Source organism: Neofelis nebulosa, chromosome 3 (genome assembly GCF_028018385.1).
Source record: "Neofelis nebulosa isolate mNeoNeb1 chromosome 3, mNeoNeb1.pri, whole genome shotgun sequence".
In the NCBI taxonomy this organism is placed as follows: Eukaryota; Metazoa; Chordata; class Mammalia; order Carnivora; family Felidae; genus Neofelis; species Neofelis nebulosa.
Window position 1 is genome coordinate 106,781,200 of NC_080784.1, and position 23,575 is coordinate 106,804,774.

The 23,575-nt window shown below is 35.7% G+C and overlaps 1 protein-coding gene across 2 annotated transcripts in view; it reads left to right on the plus strand.

Moving 5' to 3' along the window:
* PRSS12 (serine protease 12) overlaps positions 1 to 23,575 on the plus strand; it is a 76,261-nt gene that overhangs the window by 22,044 nt on the left and 30,642 nt on the right. For both annotated transcript variants that reach the window (XM_058721519.1, XM_058721518.1), the window contains exons 6-9: positions 9,779 to 9,957; positions 11,916 to 12,057; positions 14,802 to 14,998; positions 21,962 to 22,103. In XM_058721519.1, the coding sequence (XP_058577502.1) occupies positions 9,779 to 9,957; positions 11,916 to 12,057; positions 14,802 to 14,998; positions 21,962 to 22,103 (660 nt within the window). The remainder of the gene's footprint in view (positions 1 to 9,778; positions 9,958 to 11,915; positions 12,058 to 14,801; positions 14,999 to 21,961; positions 22,104 to 23,575) is intronic.

Genomic DNA, 23,575 nt, shown 5'->3' on the forward strand with positions numbered 1-23,575 from the left:
TGTTCTCCTCTTGCATCACAGAACAACCAGGGGTCTTCCCCACTGCTGAGGCTAAGCTTGAGCACGAGCACTGGGTTAAGGTGTCATTGGCCCAGTCCTTCACTGTGAAGATACATAGTCCCCCTGTAACCAATTCTGGGACCTCCCCGCTATTTCACCATTTATGTGTGGGAAGGGAACAGCATGGCAAATCCTGTGTCTCTGGGTCTTATAATGATCAGTTTACTGTTAAGTTTACTGGTGTTAAGTTTACTGGTATGATCCTTTTCTTTGGGCGGGTCAGAAATAGGGCCAACTAGTTCCCTTTGAGAAAACTACTATTAATCATTAAATTTTGAGACTAGGTTTTAAAAGTGTCCAGGTGTTGTTGGAGTCAACACAGCATAAAATTATCAGCATGTGCCCTGTTCTCAAAACAACCTGGATTTGAGTCCTACTTCTGGAGATGAGAAGAGTTATAGAATATCTCTTGGTCAGATTCCCTCATCTATAACATATCTCCTAACATATTGGGGCTGTTGTCTAACACAGGTACTAGAGCAGTTAGCACACGTAACAAGTATATAATATACATCAGCTATCAAGGTCAGTCAAATTAGGGACCGTTATAGTTGAAAGATATTATCATTATTTTTAAAAATGTTTATTTATTTTTGAGAGAGAGAGACAGAGTACGAGTGGGGCAGGGCAGAGAGAGAGGGAGGCCCAGAAGCCAAAGCAGGCTCCTGGCTCTGAGCTGTCAGCACCAAGCCTGACACAGGGCTCAAACTCACTAACTGTGAGATCATGATTGGATGCTCGACTGGACTGAGCCACCCAGGCGCCCCTAGTTGAAAGATATTATTAACATTCAAAGTGAACCAAGTATTTGGTGGCAAGATTATCAAACACTATTTTTTTATGCAGAACTTCTATTTAGTTAGCTGTTTTATGAATTAAAATATGAATTTCATATTTTAAAACATTCTAGGGTCTGTATGTGTGTATTTACTGGGCTATCGCTTGTGTAATCATTGGTGTACTAATTGATTTTCATGTTAGTTACTAAAAAACTTACATCTTTGCAAAAAATTTTAAGAACGTTAAGGGTATAGTAATAGCATATTTAACATTACCAGTTGCAGTATGGATTACTCTGTATTTAAGCTATAAAGCTTTTTAATTATTAATATATTTCTCTGGGGAAGAGGCAGGTTTTGTTGCTTAGAAAAATGCAAAAAAATTTCACAGACACACTGTGAATGTTAATTATATTTACAGTCATAGAAATGACCCTAAAAATTTATGTTGAAATGTACAATTTTCTTGAGAGCCAAAAAGTTTTTTCACTTACATTTTTTCACATTACATTAAACAGGGACCATTTTGACAAACAATAGTCTATTGCATAGAAAGAATGTAGAGATGGAATCACCAGGAAGACTATACTAGCATTGAATGCATGTGAGGGTCATGTGTTTATATCTTTCTTGAGCGTTAGCTTATTGCTATATTTAAAAAAAAATGTTGATTTATTTATTTTGAGAGAGAGAGTGCAAGCGAGGGAGGAGCAGAGAAGAGGGAGAAAGAGAATCTGAAGCAGACTCCCTGCTGTCAGTGCAGAGCCCAACGTGGGCCTTGATCCCACAACCTTGAGGTCATGACTTGAACCGAAATCAAAAGTCGGATGTTTAACCCACTGAGCCAGGTGCCCCTTATTGCTTTGTTTTGTATGAGGAGATTCATGTTTAGAAAAGTAAAAGAAAGGAAAAATATGTCCCAATATACAAGGCAGCAGAACTCCTCCACGAGCCTAGGCAACAAGCAACAATTCAGCTTGGTAGATATTTGTTTTTATTGTAAGTACTCTGAGGCCCTGAGCTGATATTGTTTGCTGGATTTCTTTCACTTGATTTAATAATTACCTCATAAGCTTGCATTAAAGCAGTATTCTGCAACTGTGCTTCCTTTAGAATCTGTTTTGCTTACTTAATGGCACAGCCCTCTCAGATGAAATAGTTTTTAATGGCACATGGTTGATAACAGCGTAATTGTTGCTTGTCTGGATTTATGATTTTTTCCTAAGCAAATTTCATCTCAGTCTTATTTGTTTGTTGAATTCCCAGAGGGAAACTACATCATGCCTCCCTGGAGTGGTAGTTACAATTTCTTTGCGAGACGCTGTTTTTGTTGACTTTCATCTTTTAATGGTGTCTGTAGAGTTTTTGGAGCTGGCAAGCTTCCTAAATACAAAAGAAATTACTGTACTTTTGATACTTCAATTTGATTAACTCACAGCTTGGAGAAAGATGAGGAACAGGAAAGGAGGCAGCCAGATGTCAGAAAGTTGACTTGAGAATGCATATGTACACAGTGAAGTTTCAGGTGGAGACATTTTATTTTATTTATTTATTTATTTATTTTTTTAATTTTTTTTTTTTTTTCAACGTTTTTTTAATTTATTTTTGGGACAGAGAGAGAGACAGAGCATGAACGGGGGAGGGGCAGAGAGAGAGGGAGACACAGAATTGGAAACAGGCTCCAGGCTCCGAGCCATCAGCCCAGAGCCTGACGCGGGGCTCGAACTCACGGACCGCGAGATCGTGACCTGGCTGAAGTCGGACGCTTAACCGACTGCGCCACCCAGGCGCCCCTCAGGTGGAGACATTTTAATCAGAATTCCTTTTGTGCAGTTAAAGTTAAAACATTTCCTGTGTCTTTCAAAACCCTTAAAAGCATATCTTAGAACTATGACATCATATTTTATTGTGTGGATATGCCATAATTTACATAGGAATTTAAAAATTGTGAACACATCTTTCTTAGGGTTTTATTTATTTATTTATTTTTGGCTATGAAATTATCTACAGAACAATTTTATTGAGTGATCAGAATAAAAATCTGGTACAAATTGCTTTTAAAAAATACTTCTTTCCTTTTTTTTATTTTACTGTTCATTAATTTTTTCACATTTTATAGATTTTACCATAAAGATAAACTTGGTACAGGGAGTTATTGAGCAGGAGAGAGACCTTGTCTAGCAGAAGAGGAAATTAGTCCCTCTGTGATTACCTGAAGCCCCAAAGTCATACTGTTAAATGAGAACCAGAATCTTGAGACTTATGGTTCCCACTGTAGAATTTTTTTCTTTCATGTTATAGTATTTGCAAAATAGCCAGGTGTTATTAAGAATAAATACCAATATAGACCTGAAAGAAATAGGGAAGTCAAGAGATAAAGGTAAATTGTAGGGAGAAAATGATGATGACACATTTTAGATAGACTACATTTGAGGTGCCATAGATACCTCATTGAGAATGCCCCAAGAGGCTGTAAGATAGCAAAATGTTTCAGAGTTAGCTCTGTTTTTGCCAGACAAGTTTTACTATCCAGTGGTGGTATAACGCTGGGCAAATCACTTAATTTCTGGGCCTCAGTTTCCTCATCTGTATATGGGGATCATAATATGGGGTTGTAGGGAGGAATAAATGAGTTAATACATATAAAGCTGTTAGACCAGTGCCTGGCATGTAGTAATCATTCAGTGTACATCAAATATCACTATTGGAAATGCAGGGGATTTGTTCTCCAGAGAGAAACCTAGGATATTGATCATTAAAGACGAGGTTTTTCACTCATAGGTTATAAGTGTCACACACTGATATTTGAAGTGAAAGGACTAATCTTTCATAACCCAACAAACAATAATCTTGCACAATAGAATTGCCCAACTCTATTTTGCATCTACTTAAAGTAGTAACTAAGCCTGGGGATTGAATTAGTTAGATGGTGCTATTTATTTGGTCTTTTTCTATGAAAACAAACTTCACACAAATACAATCAGATTAGCTAAATAGATTTAAGAATGTTTTGGATAAGGATCAGAGGTAGAATCAATTTAGTGTTTATTGGGCATTGCTGTTATGTAGGTCAAATAGCTTTACAGAAAAAAAAACAACCTTGATTTATTAAATCAGTGTATTATATTAGAGCACCCCTATTCCACAAATTTATTCTGTGGTCAGAGGGTAAGAAAGTGGGCCACACTGGAAATTTTACTACAAATGAACTGCTGGGGGTTGGTGTGGGAATAATTTCCATAAGGGAAAGACAAAGAACACACAGCTTTATCGAATTCACGTGGCAATTATTTGACTTTAACAGTCCATGAGTTTTATGTTGCTTTTCCCAGTATTGCCCAATCTCTGTAAAAGCAGAGTCATCAGCTTCTTTGATGTTCCCTAAAAGCCAGCACAGTCGAGGACACCAGGAAATACTATGGGCTCTGAAGGAATATGTGTATATGTAAAATTCTTCTTAATTTTAATAAACTCGAAAATGAGCCAGAAAAACCTAGTCTGTGTTGCATTATAGTTTCCTGGTTCACATTTTTGTTGTTGTCATCAGATTTATTCAATTTTTTCTGACTGGTTTATTTCAATTAAACATTTTGTGATCATTAAAATAATATTTATAAATAATGGAAAATATGGAAATATATAAGGAAGATCATAAAACACCCAAGTAGTGTTTTAAGAGCATTTTATCATAGATGACTTTCCCCAGAGTCACGACTAGGGGGTTATTCCTCTGTATTTTGTGTTCTCCCTTAAGGAAGGGATGCAGTTCAGAGGCAACTAATCAGGCCTTTCGTTTTTCCCTAGGACCTCTATCACATGATCTTTAACATATTTGAAACACAATATATTTCAGTTACTCTGCCCAGCCTATCTTGAATCACTCCCAGCTAATCATTAATTTAGGGTTGGTTTTGGAGTGGGGTGGGTAGGGAATAAAAAGACTTTAGTCTGTAACCTTTTAGCTTAAATATTGTACAAAAAATGATACTAATCTTTTAAATCTCTAAAAATATATGTTAGCTAAGAATGCATTCCTATTGTCTTAATTTGACCATTACCTGACCATTTGACCTGTCATTTGTTCAATAGCCATGAATATTTCTTCTGTGAATAGCCTGATCTTCTCCCTTCCCCTACTTTATGTTGGTTGTTTTGTCTTTCATTATAGTGTAATTATAACATTATTATTAATTTCTAGGAGTTCTTTTCTTTGATTGCTGTTATATATTACAAATATTTCTTCCTGCTTGTTGGTTTGCCTTTTGACTATGATTATGGTGTGTTTTGCTATACAGTATTTAAATTTATATGTGGTTAAATTACACTTTTTTTAGTTTTTCTGACTTTTGGGTTTCTTATCTTGCTCAGGAAATCCTCTTTGTCCCAAGGTGATGTTATTCTTATACTATGGTCTTCATTTTATTCTAGTGACCTCTTAACCTTCCTTTCTCCTTTCTTTCTTTCTTTCTTTCTTTCTTTCTTTCTTTCTTTCTTTCTTTCTTTCTTCCTTTCTTTCCTTTTAATGTTTCTTTTTTTGAGAGAGAGAGAGAGAGAGAGAGAGAGAGAGAGAGAATGAGTTGGGGAGAGGCAGAGAGAGAGGGGGACAGAGGATCTGAAGTGGGCTCTGTGCTGACAGCAGAAAGCCCGATATGGGGCTCTAACTCATGAACCATGAGATCATGACCTGAGCCAAATCAGACACTTAAATGACTGAACCACCCAGGTGCCTCCTTCCTTCCTCCCTTCCTTCCTTCCTTTTCTTTCTTTCTTTCTTTCTTTCTTTCTTTCTTTCTTTCTTTCTTTCTTTCTTTCTTTCTTTCTTTCTTTCAATATTTACCTCTTTAAACCCTCTGAAATTTACGTTTTGCTTCTGAGTTGGGATCAAATTTTATATTCTTCCATATTTTATATTCTTCCATATTCCTTATAGCACCTAATCCTGGCTCAGTGAATTGTACCCACTGAAATTTTCTTCAGTAGATCTTTTTCTTTCCTGGCATTTATCCCAGGGCAATGATCCAAGGAGGCTGTTAATCTGCCTTTCTCCAAAGCTTTCCTATCTGGCTTCCCCATGACCTTCATCAGTCATCCTGTCTCCTCTGCCTGTGTTCTCCAACTTTCAGTGTTCTCTACATCAGCTTTCATATTTGCTTTCATTAATCTCTTTCCTTTAGAGCAAGGGTCAACAAACTTTTCCTGTGAAAGGCCAGATAGTAAGTACTTTAGACTTTGCAACTACTCAACTGTGCCTTTGTAGTACAAAGGCGGCCATAGATAGTAAGTTGGGAATGAGTGTGGCTTTGTTCCAAAAAACCTTATTTCTGGACAGTCCAATTTGAATTTCATATGGCCTTCCCATGTCAAAAACTATATTCTTGATTTGATTTTTCCTCAACCATTTATAAAGTGTAAAAACCACTCTTCACTCCTGGCCATATAAAAACAGGTGGTGTGCTGAATTTACCCCTTGGGTGGGAGTTTGCTGATCTCTGCTCAGGAGCCACAGCAAGGGATCAGATTCTTTGCTTTCATCCTGGACTGTCCCTGTTAAAAAAGGTGCCGCAGGTCTCAGGAATGCATCTCCAAGCACCTCCCTTCTTTGAACCAAACTTAGTAAATATATTAACATATTTAAAATAATACATTTCAGTTATTCGGGCTTCCAAATTCTGGACTAACTCACCATCAGTACATGACTTTAGAGTTATTTTCAGTGGGTATTACACTGTTCCCATGTTCAATTTCGTGTGAATGTTATATGAAAATCTTTTCTTTTGGAAGGCGATATCTACTCTACTATGGGCAACGTAAAACATTTAAATTTATTCACAGCCTTAGAGACTACTATTACAAGATCATTTGGGTATAGAATATATTTTTCTAGGAGCATAAATGCTATCTTTAGAAAAAAAATTTTTTTTGGTTACTACAATTGTTTTGGTAAAATGCCTTACGTGCACTAAAAGGCTTGAAAATTTTGGCCTCCGATTATCTGTGTCTCTGCCACAAGAATCCCAAGTTGAGTGATGTAAGTCATAGCTTAATGATCTTTTGGGCCATCATCTTACGGTCCTTAAAAAAAAACAACGTAGACTTGTCCAATATCTTACAGGCTACAGATTACTTCCATAAGTAATTTTGTTAAATGATTTCAAAACAAATTAATTAATTAATTAAAACATGTTTGCAACCTTAAAACCAGAAAATGTTAAGATTTTCATTGATTCAACCCTGCCCACCACTTGCCTGACTCTACCTTTGGGGAGCAGGGAGAACAAAAACTATGCTGTTTGTTTAAACCAAATGCCAAATGGTTTTTAAATAAATTGCTTAGCAGTGAAAAATATGCTCTTCATCAACCATGAAGGGGAAGCTTCTTGAAAGTGCCAGATTGGGAAAGGTACCAACATTTATTCAGTTCCTACTTTGCATCAGTTTAATTCTTATAACCCTGCAAGGGAACATTTATCATCCCTATGTTCAAAAGAAGCATTTCAGGCCTGGAAGGTTTTTGTAACTTCTCCGGGGCAGCTTACGTTGGTAAAAATAGAGCCCAGATTTGAATCTGAAGGCCTGTCTCCACATCTGCTTTTCTTCTTCAAAGATTCAGCTTGGAAAGAATAAGCTTTTGGACATGGTCAGTAATATATGAACATGTATATGTGTGTCCATATTACACTCTTCTGTGGGCACATAGACATACATTGAAACAACTGAAAACTTCATTAAAAAAAATCCTATTAATTGAGCATTTATTCCTTCTTTCCCGAAGAGTAGAAATGGCTTTTTGTTCTGCCATATGTATCCCCTAGCAAAACAAATTCACTCATCAAGTTGTATCATTTGGTAATTTCATTTGTGTTAGGATTATTTTTTTTCCTTTCACATTTGTCTGATTAGCTCTAGATATTAATCTTTAATATTTGTTGGGGCAGTCTTCTTAGAGGCTACTGTATGACAAATATCAGGTAGTGACTCAAGTGTCAGGATTCTAAATTTAAAAATTTTAACTCCACCAAAATATGCTGCATAAGCTACCTATTTTTCCTTTCCTCCAGCTTTCTTCACACCTCTTCCTATAAACATTCCTTTATCTTTCCCCTTGCAGAATCTCTGGATATTAAACAGGAAGTGGGTCAAGTGATAATGGAACAAGTATTTGCTTTAATGGTATTTAAAAAGTTTAACTTTATTAATACCTTTAATAAAGGGTATTAAAGGGTTTAACTTTCAGATGTTTGGGGGTTTTCCTTATTTAATTAATTAATTAATTAATTAATTTTAAGTTTATTTATTTTGAGAGAGAGAGAGAGAGAGAGAGAGAGAGAGAGAGAGCATGAGCAGGGCAGGGGGCAGAGAGAGGAAAGAGAGAGAATCCCAAGCAGGCTCTGCACTGTCAGAGTGGAGCCCAGTGCGGGGCTTGATCTCACGAATCATGAGATCACGACCTGAGCAGAAACCAAGAGTTGGACACTTAACCAACTGAGCCACCTAGCCACCCCTCGGGTTTGTTTTAGACACGTTCTCTTAGAAGAAACTTCCATGGTATCTAGATTAGTCAAATAAGCTCTTCTTTAACCATGAAGTTGATTATCTAAAACTTTGCCATTGCTGGGGTATTATACACATTTAGCAAACTTTTTTTTCCCTTCAATATATTTTGGTTTAAATTCTCAAGGTAGTTATAATGATGTGAGAAAAAGGCAACTAAAATAATGGGGAATAACCACAAATATAAATGCTCTACTCTAAAAATTAAAAGGCTAAAAGGTGTTGAAATTGCAATTTCTGAAGTTATTAATCATTTTGACAGTCAATCATGATCATCTTGAGTGAAATCTGACGTTCTAGAATGTGGTATCACTTTGAATTGTGGCAGAAGTAAATTTAGTACAAATAAATTTGAGTCAAGAGATGTTTTAGTTAGAAATATGTTTGGTTGTGAGTAACAGAGAACTGAAAATAACAGTGGCTTAAGCAAGATAAGAGTTTATTTCTCTCTCAAGAGAACAGAGGTAGCCAGCTCAAGGCTAGTATGGTGGTTCCACAATCATCAGGGCCCAGGCTCTTTCTTGCTTGTAGTTCTGTCATTCTTAACATAGCACCTCATGGACCAATATAGCTTCTCAAGCTCTAGCCATCACCTCTGCCTTGCAAAGTCAGCAGAAAGGAGAGAGTGGAACAAAGATCTTCCTGGAAGTGATATAGGACAACACTTCTACTTAAATATCATTGGTCAAAACTTAGTCATCTGAGATGGGTACAGAGTTTGAGTTTGGGATGATTAAAGAGTTCTGGACATGGGTGGTGGTAGTGGTAATAGTTGCACAACAATGAGAATGTGCTTAGTACACTTAAAAATGGTTAAAGTGGTAAATGTTATGCTCTGTGTATTTTAAAACAAACAGTTATCTGGAAGGAGAAGAGGCTGGTAAATGTGGTCTTTACTCAGGATAGCCATTGCCCTCCTAAAAATCTGTGTTTCCATTTCTAATGAAGAAAAGGAGAGTAAATATTGGGGGATAACTAGCAGTCTAAAACATTTGTGATGGCCGGGACGCCTGGGTGGCTCAGTTGGTTAAGCGTCCAACTTCGGCTCAGGTCAGCCCATGTTGGGCTCTGTGCTGACAGCTCAGAGCCTGAAGCCTGCTTCAGGAATCTGTGTCTCCCTGTCTCTCTGCCCTTCCCCTGCTCGTGTTTTGTCTCCCTTTCTCAAAAATAAACAAACATTTAAAAAAAAAATTAAAACATTTGTGATGGCCAAAAATATAAAGAGTTACAAATGAACAAGAAAGAAATACAGCTAGTCATATATGAGCTATGGGAGTGAATTGGTAAGGGGAAGTATGGATTAATCATAAATATGCCTTTACTGGGGTAAAAGAAATTATGTCTGACTAACTTTTAATGTCTAATCCAGAATTCTTATGTTTGTTCAGTGGCATTGCCAAAGCATGGAACCAGGCATATTTTGGGGAAGGCTCTGGTCCAATAATGTTGGATGAGGTACGCTGTACTGGGAATGAGCTTTCTATTGAACAATGTCCAAAGAGTTCCTGGGGAGAGCATAACTGTGACCATAAAGAAGATGCTGGAGTGTCCTGTACCCCTCTGACAGGTAAGAATTTCACCCCATTAATCTACCAACTCTTGCCCGCACCACCATCTGGGCTTACCTTTTTTTCTCTTCAATTTAAGATAATATAAATGAGCATGCAAATAAATCCTACAAATAAAACTAAAAAACAAAAACAAAAACCCAAATGAACACAAGCTGTGTATTAAAATGGTATGTTCTTATCCATAAATATTTCTGAATTTGTCACCCTAAAGGTATACAGTCCTAAAAATACAATTTTGTTGCAATATATAATGAAATAATCAAATCCAATAATCAAAATCAGTGTGCAATGATAAATTTCATATACTAGGTATATATTTAGTTCCTTTATCTATTGACCTGCCTTGACTCCGAATACGTTCCTAACTGGTGAAACCATATTGATGGGATTGTCGGGTAAAGCACACTAGTAAAGGAACCAACTTAACTTGCCAGCGCTCACCTCTCCAACTGTTCCAAATCGCAGCATGCTGGTCAGGATGTGTTAAAAGAAGGGCATGTCTGAGTACAAATAAGTGCGTTTGCATATGTACTTACATGTTTTGTGGGAAGAAGGGGGAAAGGGACAGACAAGAAGTTGGGTCATCACAAATCCATTGTTTCTATGGTAAAAAGAACTTGAAGAAAATAAGTGGGGTTTGTAATCTTTCTTTAAAAAATGAAAATAAAAACTTTGGAGGGCCCATGAAGTGCTGAAGTTATACCTTTTTATTTTTTTTTTATTTTTTTTTTAACGTTTATTTATTTTTGAGACAGAGAGAGACAGAGCATGAATGGGGGAGGGTCAGAGAGAGGGAGACACAGAATCTGAAACAGGCTCCAGGCTCTGAGCGGTCAGCACAGAGCCCAATGTGGGGCTCGAACTCACGGACCGTGAGATCATGACCTGAGCTGAAGTCGGACACTTAACCGACTGAGCCACCCAGGCACGCTTATACCTTTTTATTTATATAGTTCTACACATGCTGTTGTTTTTATTAGCAGAATAACATGTTTATATACAATATAAATATAAAATTTATACCAGATTTTAAGCCAGAGAACATCATCTTTTTGGGTCTCCATTTCCTCCTCTTTCAAATGAGTGTAATTTTGTAGTGTTACTGTGATGGTCAAATGAGGTAAAATGTGTAGCAGTGTTTTGCAGACTGTAAAGTATTACATTAATAAGTGATTATGTTGCTAAGAGACCATTTACTTTACAGATCCCAGAGATTCATGAAAAGTATCACCTTTCCCCAGGATTATTTATATGTTTCGTTTGGGGATGTTTGGATTATCTTGCATGGAAATGGCTTTTAAATCTACTTTTGGGGGGATAAATGTATTATATATCTGCTATGCAGCTCTTAACAGGGTTTTCTGGGAATTAATTATTCATTGAATTCATAAGCTTCAAATTCAGATCTGTATTATCAATAAAAGAACACAGGTGAGACGTGTACCCCAGTTTTTATAATTTATGAATGCCTAAGGAATAATAAATGCATTGACATGATAGACCACACTTTAACCAGAATAGCTTTTTCTGTCTTCGTATTTCAGTACTTTTTTCATTTGCAGTTAAAATTTTGAACCATTTCCAAGTTTCGATGTTTTCTTATTTTTTAAGTTTAAATGACTAATTTTCTCATACTTCTGGAGATTGAAGCTATAGGAAATTTCCCAAATATTATTTAATCTGGAGAAATCTAAATAACTAGTTTCGAATTATATCAGAGTATATTTTTCTGATCAGAAATTAGAAGTGCAAATAAGGAGAAAAGAATATTTTGTTAGGACAAATATATGTTATGTCATACTTCAGAAACAGTCCAATGACAGATCACTGAGCAGTCTTGAAATAAGTTAAACAAAAGGCCTAGAGAGAGAGGTGATAATTTTAGTGAAATTAAAATGTTGTTCCTTTTTTGATAAGTGGTTTGCTAAGTCTCTGTGTCTCCTTCTTACCACAGATGGGGTCATCAGACTTGGAGGTGGTAAAGGCAGCCATGAGGGTCGCCTGGAGGTGTATTATAGGGGACGGTGGGGGACTGTCTGCGATGATGGCTGGACTGAGCTGAATACATATGTGGTTTGCCGACAACTGGGATTTAAGTAAGGTCCATTGATATGATGCAGCTCAATGCAAGTTACATTTTTTAAATTCTCATTTTACGATCCTTACTTATAATTTCTATCATACTAAAAGTGCATGTTCTCTATCATCTGTCTACCTACCTACCTGCCTATTCACCTATCTATATATGGAGTAACTATAAAAAATAAAAATTAAAAAAAATAACATTTTCTGTGATGACAAATAACCATGCCTTGTTTTTATCTCATTACCTTTCCTGTCACCACCCCTCTTCTTGAGTAATTGATTGGAGCCATCGGTGACTTTTAGGTTTTCTTTGTGTCCATTCAAGTAAGACTGTATACTTTGAATGCTCAACTTTCTTCTGACGCATCACTGCTACTAGATGTCCTTAGTTCTGACATCATTGTGTCTAAAATTGCAGGCAAGCCCAGTGTCAATCCCTTGCTTAAATGTGATGATAATTATCACTTTTATTTGAGAAAAACAGCCTTCTTGTCATGAGATGACCTTTAAAACTCACCCTTGACCTTACTCTCTTAAAAGCTAGTATCACACTTTGGGCAATATATTTCATGTCACACACATAATGCATTCCAGAGTGAAGATTTCAGTTGGTCTGCAAATGATGCCTTTTAGCTAATATTTGAATGAAGCTTATGAATGCCCATTCTTTCTTGTTTTTCATATTTCTGGGTCATGCTTGAATTAATTCTCAGGGTTGGAAAAATTGGCAAAATTATTTCATGCTTGAGACAGAGCTAATTGCATATACTCATTAAACCTTAAAAATATACTTTCATCCAAGCTAGGTATGATCGTGTTTAAACATATTTTTTAAATTTGTCAAAGTAATGTAAAATATTAGATTTTAGAAAATAAAAATTAAAAACTACCCCTAATTTTTCCATTCTTAAGCCATTATTATTATAATTTGTGTGTATAATTTTATAACAACTTTAATAGTAAGTACATGCATTTTCTATCCATATTTCTTACCTTTATAGTACTACAGTCATAATTTTTAATGATAACATAATGTCCATTGAATATTCATGTCATAATTTACTTAATATTTAGGTTAGTTTAATTTTTCCTGTTATAACTAATGATATCATGAAGATATAAATACATATTATTGCCCAATATTTTGAATTTTCATGGACAGTGCAGTTATAATTATTGGGTTGAGGGGTATGATGTACAAACCAAATAAATATTAATGCTTAATTAATAAGAATTATTTAATAAATGCTATTTCATCTTTAAGTGAATGTTAGACCTGAGAACTGCATTCTATTTTCACAGATTTAGAAAGATTCATAAATATTATTAGTCACTATCTTCATATTTTTCCTTATTAATAAAAACAACAGAATGAGACTTAGTGTTTCTATTTTATTAATTTTGTTTTACAAATATATTCAATTTTTCTTGTATATACAGAGAATCAGAATTTAATGGTTCAAAAAGTATTCTCACTAATATTTGTTAACAGTTCTATAAGATTGTGTTGGAAGGTAAAATAGGCATGTACCACATGTACTTTTGGTTTACAGGAGAATTTCTAAAGCAGAATACCATTTTGGAATGAGGAATGGGTGAACTCTTAAGTTTCTTTGCACAAATAAAATCCCAAAGTAAAATGACCTCTTGTCATCTGTTCTATAGTTGATATGGACAGACAGCAATCAGAATGATGCATTATTTGGATAAATGGTATAAGTTGAAAGTGGTAGCAATATGAGATTTAGGATAATTTTTTTTCTAGCTCAGATTTGATTAGTCAGCAAAATAGGGGAAATCTTAGAATAATTAATTAAAAGCTGCACTGTTTTAATCTATTAAAATGTTCATCTTCTTAGATAAATGTATCAAATATGTGCAAAGGAAAATAATTGGGAAACTTCATGCCAGAAAGATCTCTTTATATTCTTTGTACAGAAATAATGAAAGCATTCAGTGAGGGAAGTGATTGACATAAAATTTTAAGAGTAAGAGTTTAATTACATAGACTCTTAGGCCTGAAAGGCACCTTAAATAGTTTTTAGCTCAGTGATTTCTAGAGATTTGGATTTTACAGAACAAAGAAAGTAAAATTGGTGAAGGATGAATGACTTAGTTACCAATTTTTTTTTTGTAGATTTTACCGAGTTCTATAATGTATATATTTATTATAATTTTTGTAGTGCATTGTTATAATTAAGGTCAATTGGAACACAAAGATAATTTCTAAAAAATTTAAAAATCAGATTTATGTAACCTTATGAAAAGCTAAGAACATTGCTGTTATTTGATTTTTATGGCCGAAATCCAAGCAAGTCTCATGATGGACTGGGTGTAGTGTTTGAGGAATCACTGAACTAATATACACAGTTTTATTTTGAAAGGGATGATACCAAAGAGGTCTAGAGAAGGTGATGAAATCAGGTGGCTCATCAGAGCTGAGACAAGACAACTGTTCTGGTTTTATGGTTCATGATATTATTTCCATTGTCAGAAATTGGAGTTCTATCTTGTTTTGCATTCTCTCTCATGAGTTAATTATCCATTAGGTGCCTGTTGAATCAATCAGAAATTTTCATGTGATCAAAATGTGTGCTGGAGTGAACACTGCTCTAAGAACTGTGTCCTTAAGATAGGAGAAAGAACAAATATCCTCGAGTTGTGATGCTTAATTAGGTTGTTTGTTTTTATGTTTTGTGGTTCCTTGACACAAGAGACAGCAGTTCCATGCACAGCGTTTATTTTATTGCCACAGATATGGCAAACAAGCCTCTGCAAACCACTTTGAAGAAAGCACAGGGCCCATATGGTTGGATGATGTCAGCTGCTCCGGAAAGGAAACAAGTTTCACTCAGTGTTCCCGGAGGCAGTGGGGAAAGCATGACTGCAGCCATCGGGAAGATGTTGGTATCACCTGCTACCCTGGTGGCAATGGACACAGACTATCACTGGGTGAGGACTGGCCACAGCTTTTGAGTATCCATAATTCAATAGCCCATGCACCTCTATCCACTGGTCCGGCATGTGAAACATTTCTCAGCTTTGGCTTTTTTAAGTCAGTTTTCTAATAATGCTCTAAATCAACTTTTGAGTCTCTCCACCAATGTTATAAAATTTTTGCTCCTAAAGTTACTGTTCTTTACCTAGAAGCTTACATTTCTCACTAAAAATCTTTATAGTCACATGGATGTGAAATATTGAGTGAAGAAGCTATAATGTCTGTTGCCCTATTCATCGGTCCCCTATTCTGATTCTCATTCATCTTGAATTCTAAGGAAAAATTGGGGACAGGATTTTAAAAAATCGGAACAAAACAATAGCTCTCTCTCCTATGATTTATTTCTTCTTTAGTTCCAAGGTCTTGTCAGTCATTGGTCACCAGCCATTCATTGCTGTGTCCTAACCTAGATCTTTCAAATTTCTCAGTGGGTTCCTAAGTGGATTCACTGAAGAAAATAGTCAATCCATCTTTTTAAGGTACCCTGTTACTCTAGAAACCCATCAGTGTCTTATACTGTTCCCCAGTTCCAAATTTCTCTAGACTTCTGATTGGATAAAAGGTAAGTAGCTCATCTAATAGTCTGGAAATATTTATGGATAAAGATCCTTTTGTGAGCAGAAAGCACGTACATGTCCTTGACAGATTTAATTAACATCTGACTATTCTTAACATCTTAACATCTTTTGAGGATGGCAGAATAAATATGAATGGATAAGACACAGGGAGATATTAAAAAGACTTGTCAAGACACTACCATGGCTCTATTATATATCCAAACACATATTTTTTGGTGAATAGATGTTAAAATAATCCCAAGTGGTCTTTACTTTTCACCTCAGAGTTGAATCAACCCCTTTTGTATCCTTCTGTTTTGAGACTGTGAAGCTTAAGTCTTCACATTATAAAATAACATAACTTGTTGAATCTCACAGTATTAACTGTATTGTATATTTAAGTTTGTCAAAGTACATAGTTGATTCCTCCTTGTATTCTAAACTGTGAGAACTCACTGCACTAATCTAGCATTATACCAAGTAGAAATACAATATTCTACTCTATCCCTTACAAGCCATACTTCCAACTTTGCTTTTCATTTGTCCTCTTCTCTTAATCCTTTCTTCTTCTGGGGGATTGTAATCCTCCCAGGATTATGTGATGAAAGATTGTATGTGGTTGGGGAGATAGAACCTATTTGCTAAAGGGGTGCCTGGGTGGCTCAGTCGGTTGAATGTCCAACTTCAGCTCAGGTCATGATATCAGGATTTGTGGATTCAGGCTTTGTGCTGACAGTGGAAAGCACAGCAGAGCATGCTCTGGATTCTCTGTCTCCCTCTCTCTCTGACCCTCCCCTGCTTGTGTGCTCTCTCACAAAAATAAACATAAAATTTTTTTTAATTAAAAAAAAAAAAAAAAAACATTTGCTAGAAATGTATACCCTTAGCCCTAGATAGCAGGTATTTCGATCATGGAGTGATGTATTCAGGAAGGTTATTCATCAGTATTCCAGGCGATGAACTACTATAAATATTATACAAAATATGATAATCTGAGTTATCTGAAGGACCGTGTGGTTAAATACATGCATATGGTTAGGCAACTAATCTCTTCAGTTACCCTGAAAATCTTTAATTCTAGGATTCTAGACATATTTTTTAAAAATTTAAAAAGCTGAGGATGATAATTATTAATAAAATATGTGATCATTATTGTAAATGTCTTGAGTCCTAATTTCAGTAATACATTTATTAACTATTCATTTGTCTGAAGAGCATTATGTCTGAGCCAAATATACTTTTAGAATAGAATCATATTACCATTTATCCATCCAAAGAGATTATTATTTTCCCACTTATCAAAAAGGACTACATATTTAAAACAGAAGTTTAGAGAAGGAAATCATGGAATAGTGATATACAAAGCAGCATTTTTAAAAACAATTGAGATTTTTTTACTCCTTTGACACTGTAATAATGAGCTGTTGGACTATTACTGTTTTCAAGTATTTAAAGGATAACTTGTGTACCTTAACTCTGAATGTGAATGAAAGTGTTCTCAAAATTAATACTTGTTCAGTAGACATGTAGGTGGAATGTTGAAAAGTAATATTCTAATTCAATAAAAGTAATTCTAATAAGAATGTAGTTAATACTTATGTGAATTGGGGGAAATATGCAGAATGGTAAATATATGGATTTCTCATTTTAATATTGCACTGATCATTTTTTTAAGTTTTATTTACTTAAGTAATCCCTACACACAATGTGGGGCTCGAACTCATGATCCCAAAATCAAGAATCTCATACTCTTCTGACTGAGCTAACCAGGTGCCCCAATATTGCACCAATTCTGTATTTCAGAGTTTTATATCCTAGAGAGATTTTATCCACAGTGAGCTGGTCTCTTACCTAATTTTACAATATAAAAATTTGACTTTTAACATAAGCTAAATTTTATCTTCTAATAAAAATATTATTTTCTAAAAATAATGTATTATATCAATGTTACAGGAAAATTAAAACTTTTGGAGGTCCAAGTTTGAAATATATAATTAAATTATATATTAAAGATACTTAGATGCCCAGAGGACTATTTAGTTTTCCCAAGCATTTTATATTTAAGATTTTAGAAATAAAACATGTATATTATTGCTACCATAATGAAAAGAACTTAAACAGTAAGATGGTGTTGATAGAATGGCTTTTGTCATCCAGTTTGCCCTTCAAGCATTGAAAATCCAATGATTTTGTAAAACGAAGGGCTAAAGTTAGGTTCAGAAATACTGCATGCATTATTTATACAAAGCATGCAACTGAGGCTTTAAAAACACTTTCTCATTTTTATTTTTATGGTATATGAAAAACTGCCCATAAAATGACTAGAATGGAATGTGGAAATCTAATTCCATGTACATATGTTTACTTAATTTTGGACCAAACATCCCAAAATTTAAAAATTAAGAACTTTAAGAAAAGAACTTCACCTTTTTGGATTTTTTTCTTTGAGGATCACTTTTCTACCTTATTCCTTTTAGAAAAAACTCCAAACTTTCAGATGCGTTAATAAGAAATGTAATGTTTCAAATATACTGTGTTTTGTGACATGGCTAAAACCCCAACATAAGCCATGCATAGGGTAGGCACTTCATAAACATTTGTTGATTTTGATTTTGCTATCTTGATTCTGCTATGATGCCCGCCCCACGAAGTGAGTATGACAGATACAGAAACCAAAGTGCCAACAACTCTGGGGATAAAACAAAGAAGGATGGAGAAATAAAAATGGATCAGAAGGATCAAAGTAGGGTATGTTCATCTTGCCAACAGTATTTTCTGTCAGTAAACAAAGGCCAATCTAGCAATGTCATATGTTGTTTTAAAGAGAAATGATATTTTTTCTTTAGCTGCTTACTTCACCTCTTTAGCTCTAATCAGTTCCACATGCTTCATGGTATTCCCTAAATCCGTACCAGTAAATCTTAGGGGCCCCAAAGCTGAAGACCCTTTCAGTAACTAGGTGATCTAAAGTGTATTGGTTTGCTTGGGCTGCTGTAACAAAGTACCATGCAGTGGATGGCTTAAACAACAGGTATGTGTTGTCTCACATTTCCCGGGTCCAAAATCCAGGTGTCATCAGGATTGATTGCTTCTCAGGGCTAAGAGGGAAGCTGTGTTCCAGGTCACTCTCCTTGTCTTATAGATGGCCATCTTCTCCCTGTGCCTCCTCACAGAGTCTTCCCTCTGTGTATCTCACTATTCAAATTTGTCCTTTTTATAAGGACATCAGTCATACTGGATTAGGGCCCACCGTGACGACTTCACAGTTCAACCCATGACAGTATGCAAGGTGCAGTGAGGGCACTTTCAGTTAAATAGCACCATCTTTTTTTTTTTTTCAATATATGAAATTTATTGTCAAATTGGTTTCCATACAACACCCAGTGCTCATCCCAAAAGGTGCCCTCCTCAATACCCATCACCCACCCTCCCCTCCCTCCCACCCCCCATCAACCCTCAGTTTGTTCTCAGTTTTTAAGAGTCTCTTATGCTTTGGCTCTCTCTCACCCTAACCTCTTTTTTTTTTTCCTTCCCCTCCCCCATGGGTTTCTGTTAAGTTTTTCAGGATCCACGTAAGAGTGAAAACATATGGTATCTGTCTTTCTCTGTATGGCTTATTTCACTTAGCATCACACTCTCCAGTTCCATCCACGTTGCTACAAAGGGCCATATTTCATTCTTTCTCATTGCCACGTACTACTCCATTGTGTATATAAACCACAATTTCTTTATCCATTCATCAGTTGATGGACATTTAGGCTCTTTCCATAATTGGGCTATTGTTGAGAGTGCTGCTATAAACATTGGGGTACAAGTGCCCCTATGCATCAGTACTCCTGTATCCCTTGGGTAAATTCTTAGCAGTGCTATTGCTGGGTCATAGGGTAGGTCTATATTTAATTTTTTGAGGAACCTCCACACTGTTTTCCAGAGTGGCTGCACCAATTTGCATTCCCACCAACAGTGCAAGAGGCTTCCCGTCTCTCCACATCCTCTCCAGCATCTATAGTCTCCTGATTTGTTCATTTTGGCCCCTCTGACTAGCGTGAGGTGATATCTGAGTGTGGTTTTGATTTGTATTTCCCTGATAAGAAGCGACATTGAGCATCTTTTCATGTGCCTGTTGGCCATCCGGATGTCTTCTTTAGAGAAGTGTCTATTCCTGTTTTCTGCCCATTTCTTCACTGGGTTATTTGTTTTTCGGGTGTGAAGTTTGGTGAGCTCTTTATAGATTTTGGATACTAGCCCTTTGTCCGATATGTCATTTGCAAATATCTTTTCCCATTCCGTTGGTTGCCTTTTAGTTTTGTTGGTTGTTTCCTTTGCTGTGCAGAGGCTTTTATATCTTCATAAGGTCCCAGTAGTTCACTTTTGCTTTTAATTCCCTTGTCTTTGGGGATGTGTCAAGTAAGAAATTGCTGCGGCTGAGGTCAGAGAGGTCTTTTCCTGCTTTCTCCTCTAGGGTTTTTATGGTTTCCTGTCTCACATTCAGGTCCTTTATCCATTTTGAATTTATTTTTGTGAATGGTGTGAGAAAGTGGTCTAGTTTCAATCTTCTGCATGTTGCTGTCCAGTTCTCCCAGCACCATTTGTTAAAGTGTCTGTCTTTTTTCCAGTGGATGTTCTTTCCTGCTTTGTCAAAGATGAGTTGGCCATACGTTTGTGGGTCTAGTTCTGGGGTTTCTATTCTATTCCATTGGTCTGTTGTGGTCCATTGTGTCTGTTTTTGTGCCAATACCATGCTGCCTTGATGATTACAGCTCTGTAGTAGAGGCTAAAGTCTGGGATTGTGATGCCTCTTGCTTTGGTCTTCTTCTTCAAAACTACTTTGGCTATTCGGGGCCTTTTGTGGTTCCACATGAATTTTAGGATTGCTTGTTCTAGTTTCAAGAAGAATGCTGGTGCAGTTTTGATTGGGATTGCATTGACTGTAGATAGCTTTGGGTAGTATTGACATTTTGACAATATTTATTCTTCCAATCCATGAGCATGGAATGTTTTTCCATTTCTTTATATCTTCTTCAATTTCCTTCATAAGCTTTCTATGGTTTTCAGCATACAGATCTTTTACATCTTTGGTTAGATTTATCCCTAGGTATTTTATGCTTCTTGGTAAATAGCACCATCTTTAATGGTGTCAATAGAGATACATGAAATTCTATAAATCATTTACATAACTTAGATAAACCTCAGTTTGCTAGAGACCAGTTTCTCAACTTTAAAAAAAAAGGAATGTCTTCTATTTATTTTAAATTTTTATTATTTTTATTTTCTAGCTTCAACATTTTTTAAAGTCTTGAGGCATAATGGACATACTATATTAGTGTCAGGCATACAGCATAATGGTTCAGTACTTGTATACGTTGTAAAATGATCAACACAAGTCTAATTAACACCCATCACCTTACATTGTTACAAAAAATTATTTTTCCTGTGTTGAGAACTTTTAAGATCTAATCTCAGCAACTTTCAAATATGAAATACAGTATTATTAACTATACTCACCATGCTGTACATAACATTTACATTCAACTTTAGTTATCTTAGTAATTTTTATGATTTAAGCCCTTCTTTTGAAAGCAGTAGTAAATGAGAAGCCTGAGATGGAAATTGTCCTTGTTAGCTGCCTTCATTTTTTTCCTCCCCATGCATTCAAGTTACCCATGCATGCCAAGGGTATGTATGTTTATGCCTTCTTAAAAATCTCAGCTTTGGAGTATAAATTTTTAGCTGTGTTCAAGGATAAATGACCAGACATGAAACAAAAACAACTCCAAGGAAATATCTTTTACTATTTAGAAGGTAGTGGAAATAATAAGAGACTCTTAATGATAGAAAACTAAGGGTTGCTGGAGGGTAGGTGCGCAGGGGAATGGGCTAAATGGGTGATGGCATTAAGGAGGGCACTTGTTGGAATGAGCACTGGGTGTTAATGTGTAAATGATGAATCACTAAATTCTACTCCTTAAACCAATACTACACTATAAATTGAACCTAAGTTAAAAAAAAAGAAGTTAGTGGTAATAAAACCATTCACAAATTACAGTGCTAATTATTCATTCATTCATTTATTCATTCATACAACAAACAGCTATGGCATGTCCTCTATATGTGAGGCACTGTTCCAAGTGCTTGGGAATTCATAGTTGAGCAAGTGAGTACTCTGACCCAAAGACTTCAAAAGATATTGCAAAAGTGTATATGGTTTTTTATTAACACTTGTCTCTCATTCACTCTTTCGTATTACCCAGCTAATTATATAGTTAATTTAAAAAAATGATTTGTGTTTTACAAAGTCTTTCATACTTTGACATCAGTTTGCTGTTTTGGCTTTTCTAATACTTTTGAATCATGACTTAGGTTTTCCTATCAGACTGATGGATGGAGAAAATAAGAAAGAAGGACGAGTGGAGGTTTTCATCAATGGCCAGTGGGGAACAATTTGTGATGATGGGTGGACTGATAAGGACGCAACTGTGATTTGTCGCCAGCTTGGCTACAAGTAAGAAAAACCTAATTATTTGGAATGGTTACTTGATGAACATTTCTAACTATTCAGGTTTGTTCTAATGAGTTATTTCTTACCTAAAATTAATTTCTGTGAATCAATTGAAAATACTGGCAGCATGCTGACTTGATTCAGAATTGTGAAGAGATACTAATTAGAGTCTATTTAAATTTTTCTATTCTCCTATAAGCCATATATACTGTTATATAAGAAATGTAGCTTTTGGAGTGCCTGGCAGGCTCAGTCCATAGAGCATGCAACTCCTGATCTTAAGGTCCTGAGTTCAAGCCTCACGTTGGGCCTAGAACTTAATTGTTTTATTTTTTAGAAATACATATTTTGTATTTTATTTTTTATTTTATTTTAGAGAGAGGGTGTTTCAGCAGGGGAGAAGGGCAGAGAGACAGAGGCAGAGAGAGAGAGAGAGAGAGAGAGAGAGAGAGAGAGAAGGAGACTTACGCAGGCTCTACACTCAGTGCAGAGCCTGACGTGGGACTCAATCCCATGACCGGGGGATCATGACTTGAGCTGAAATCAAGAGTTGGACACTCAACCAACTGAGCCACCCAGGTGCCCTGGGCTTAGAGCCTACTTAAAAAAAATGTAGCTTTTATATAATAGCAAATAATCTAATATTCATAATACTGCTTGTGTCAGGCAGAGGTGTTAACCTTTTCTCTATGATTTAGGTTTCAATACTCTAGCCTTTTAAGAGACTCTGGGGTTATGAAATTGTACTTAGTTCTCCTTATTCACAGTAGTTCCACTCTCTAAAATTACAGTAAAACACTGCATTAGCTAATGCTCAGCCATTGCTTCTAGAGTTAAGGTTGAACAAGGCAGTGCTCTGCCTTCTCATTTTAGCTCTCAATCTTGGAAACAATTAAGAATTTTGTGGTCTGTTAGTACTTTTTTTAAAATTTATTTTGCATTTTTATGCTTTTTTTGTTAATCATTTCACTGTTTAAAATGCCCCCTGAGCACAGTGCTGAAGTGCTATCTAGTGCTACCTAGCATTATTAAGTGGAAGAAGGCTATGATTGTGATGTGCCTTATGGAGAAAATACAGGTGTCGGATAAGTTTCACTGAAGCATGAGTAATAGTGCAATAAACATGGCACTAAATAGACTGGGAAAAGGACACTTGTTTCAGTTTGAGAGCTGAAATAAACAAGCAGATTATCTTCTTCTGACGCCTCAGCTGGGCAATGCACATTTTTTGAGGCTTTGTGCATGTCTGCAAATGACTGAAAGCACCGTGAGTATTGATTTGGCGGCTACAAATATATGTAACATGTTACAGTATAGAGGATATAAAATTGAAATGAATATTGAAATTGAAATGAATTGATGAACTCAGATTACTAATATTGGTTTGGATTTTTAAAAAAATCTTTAATTATACATCTATGCATATCTTAAATATTGATAAATTTAACTGGTTATTCTATGCAGAATACATTTTT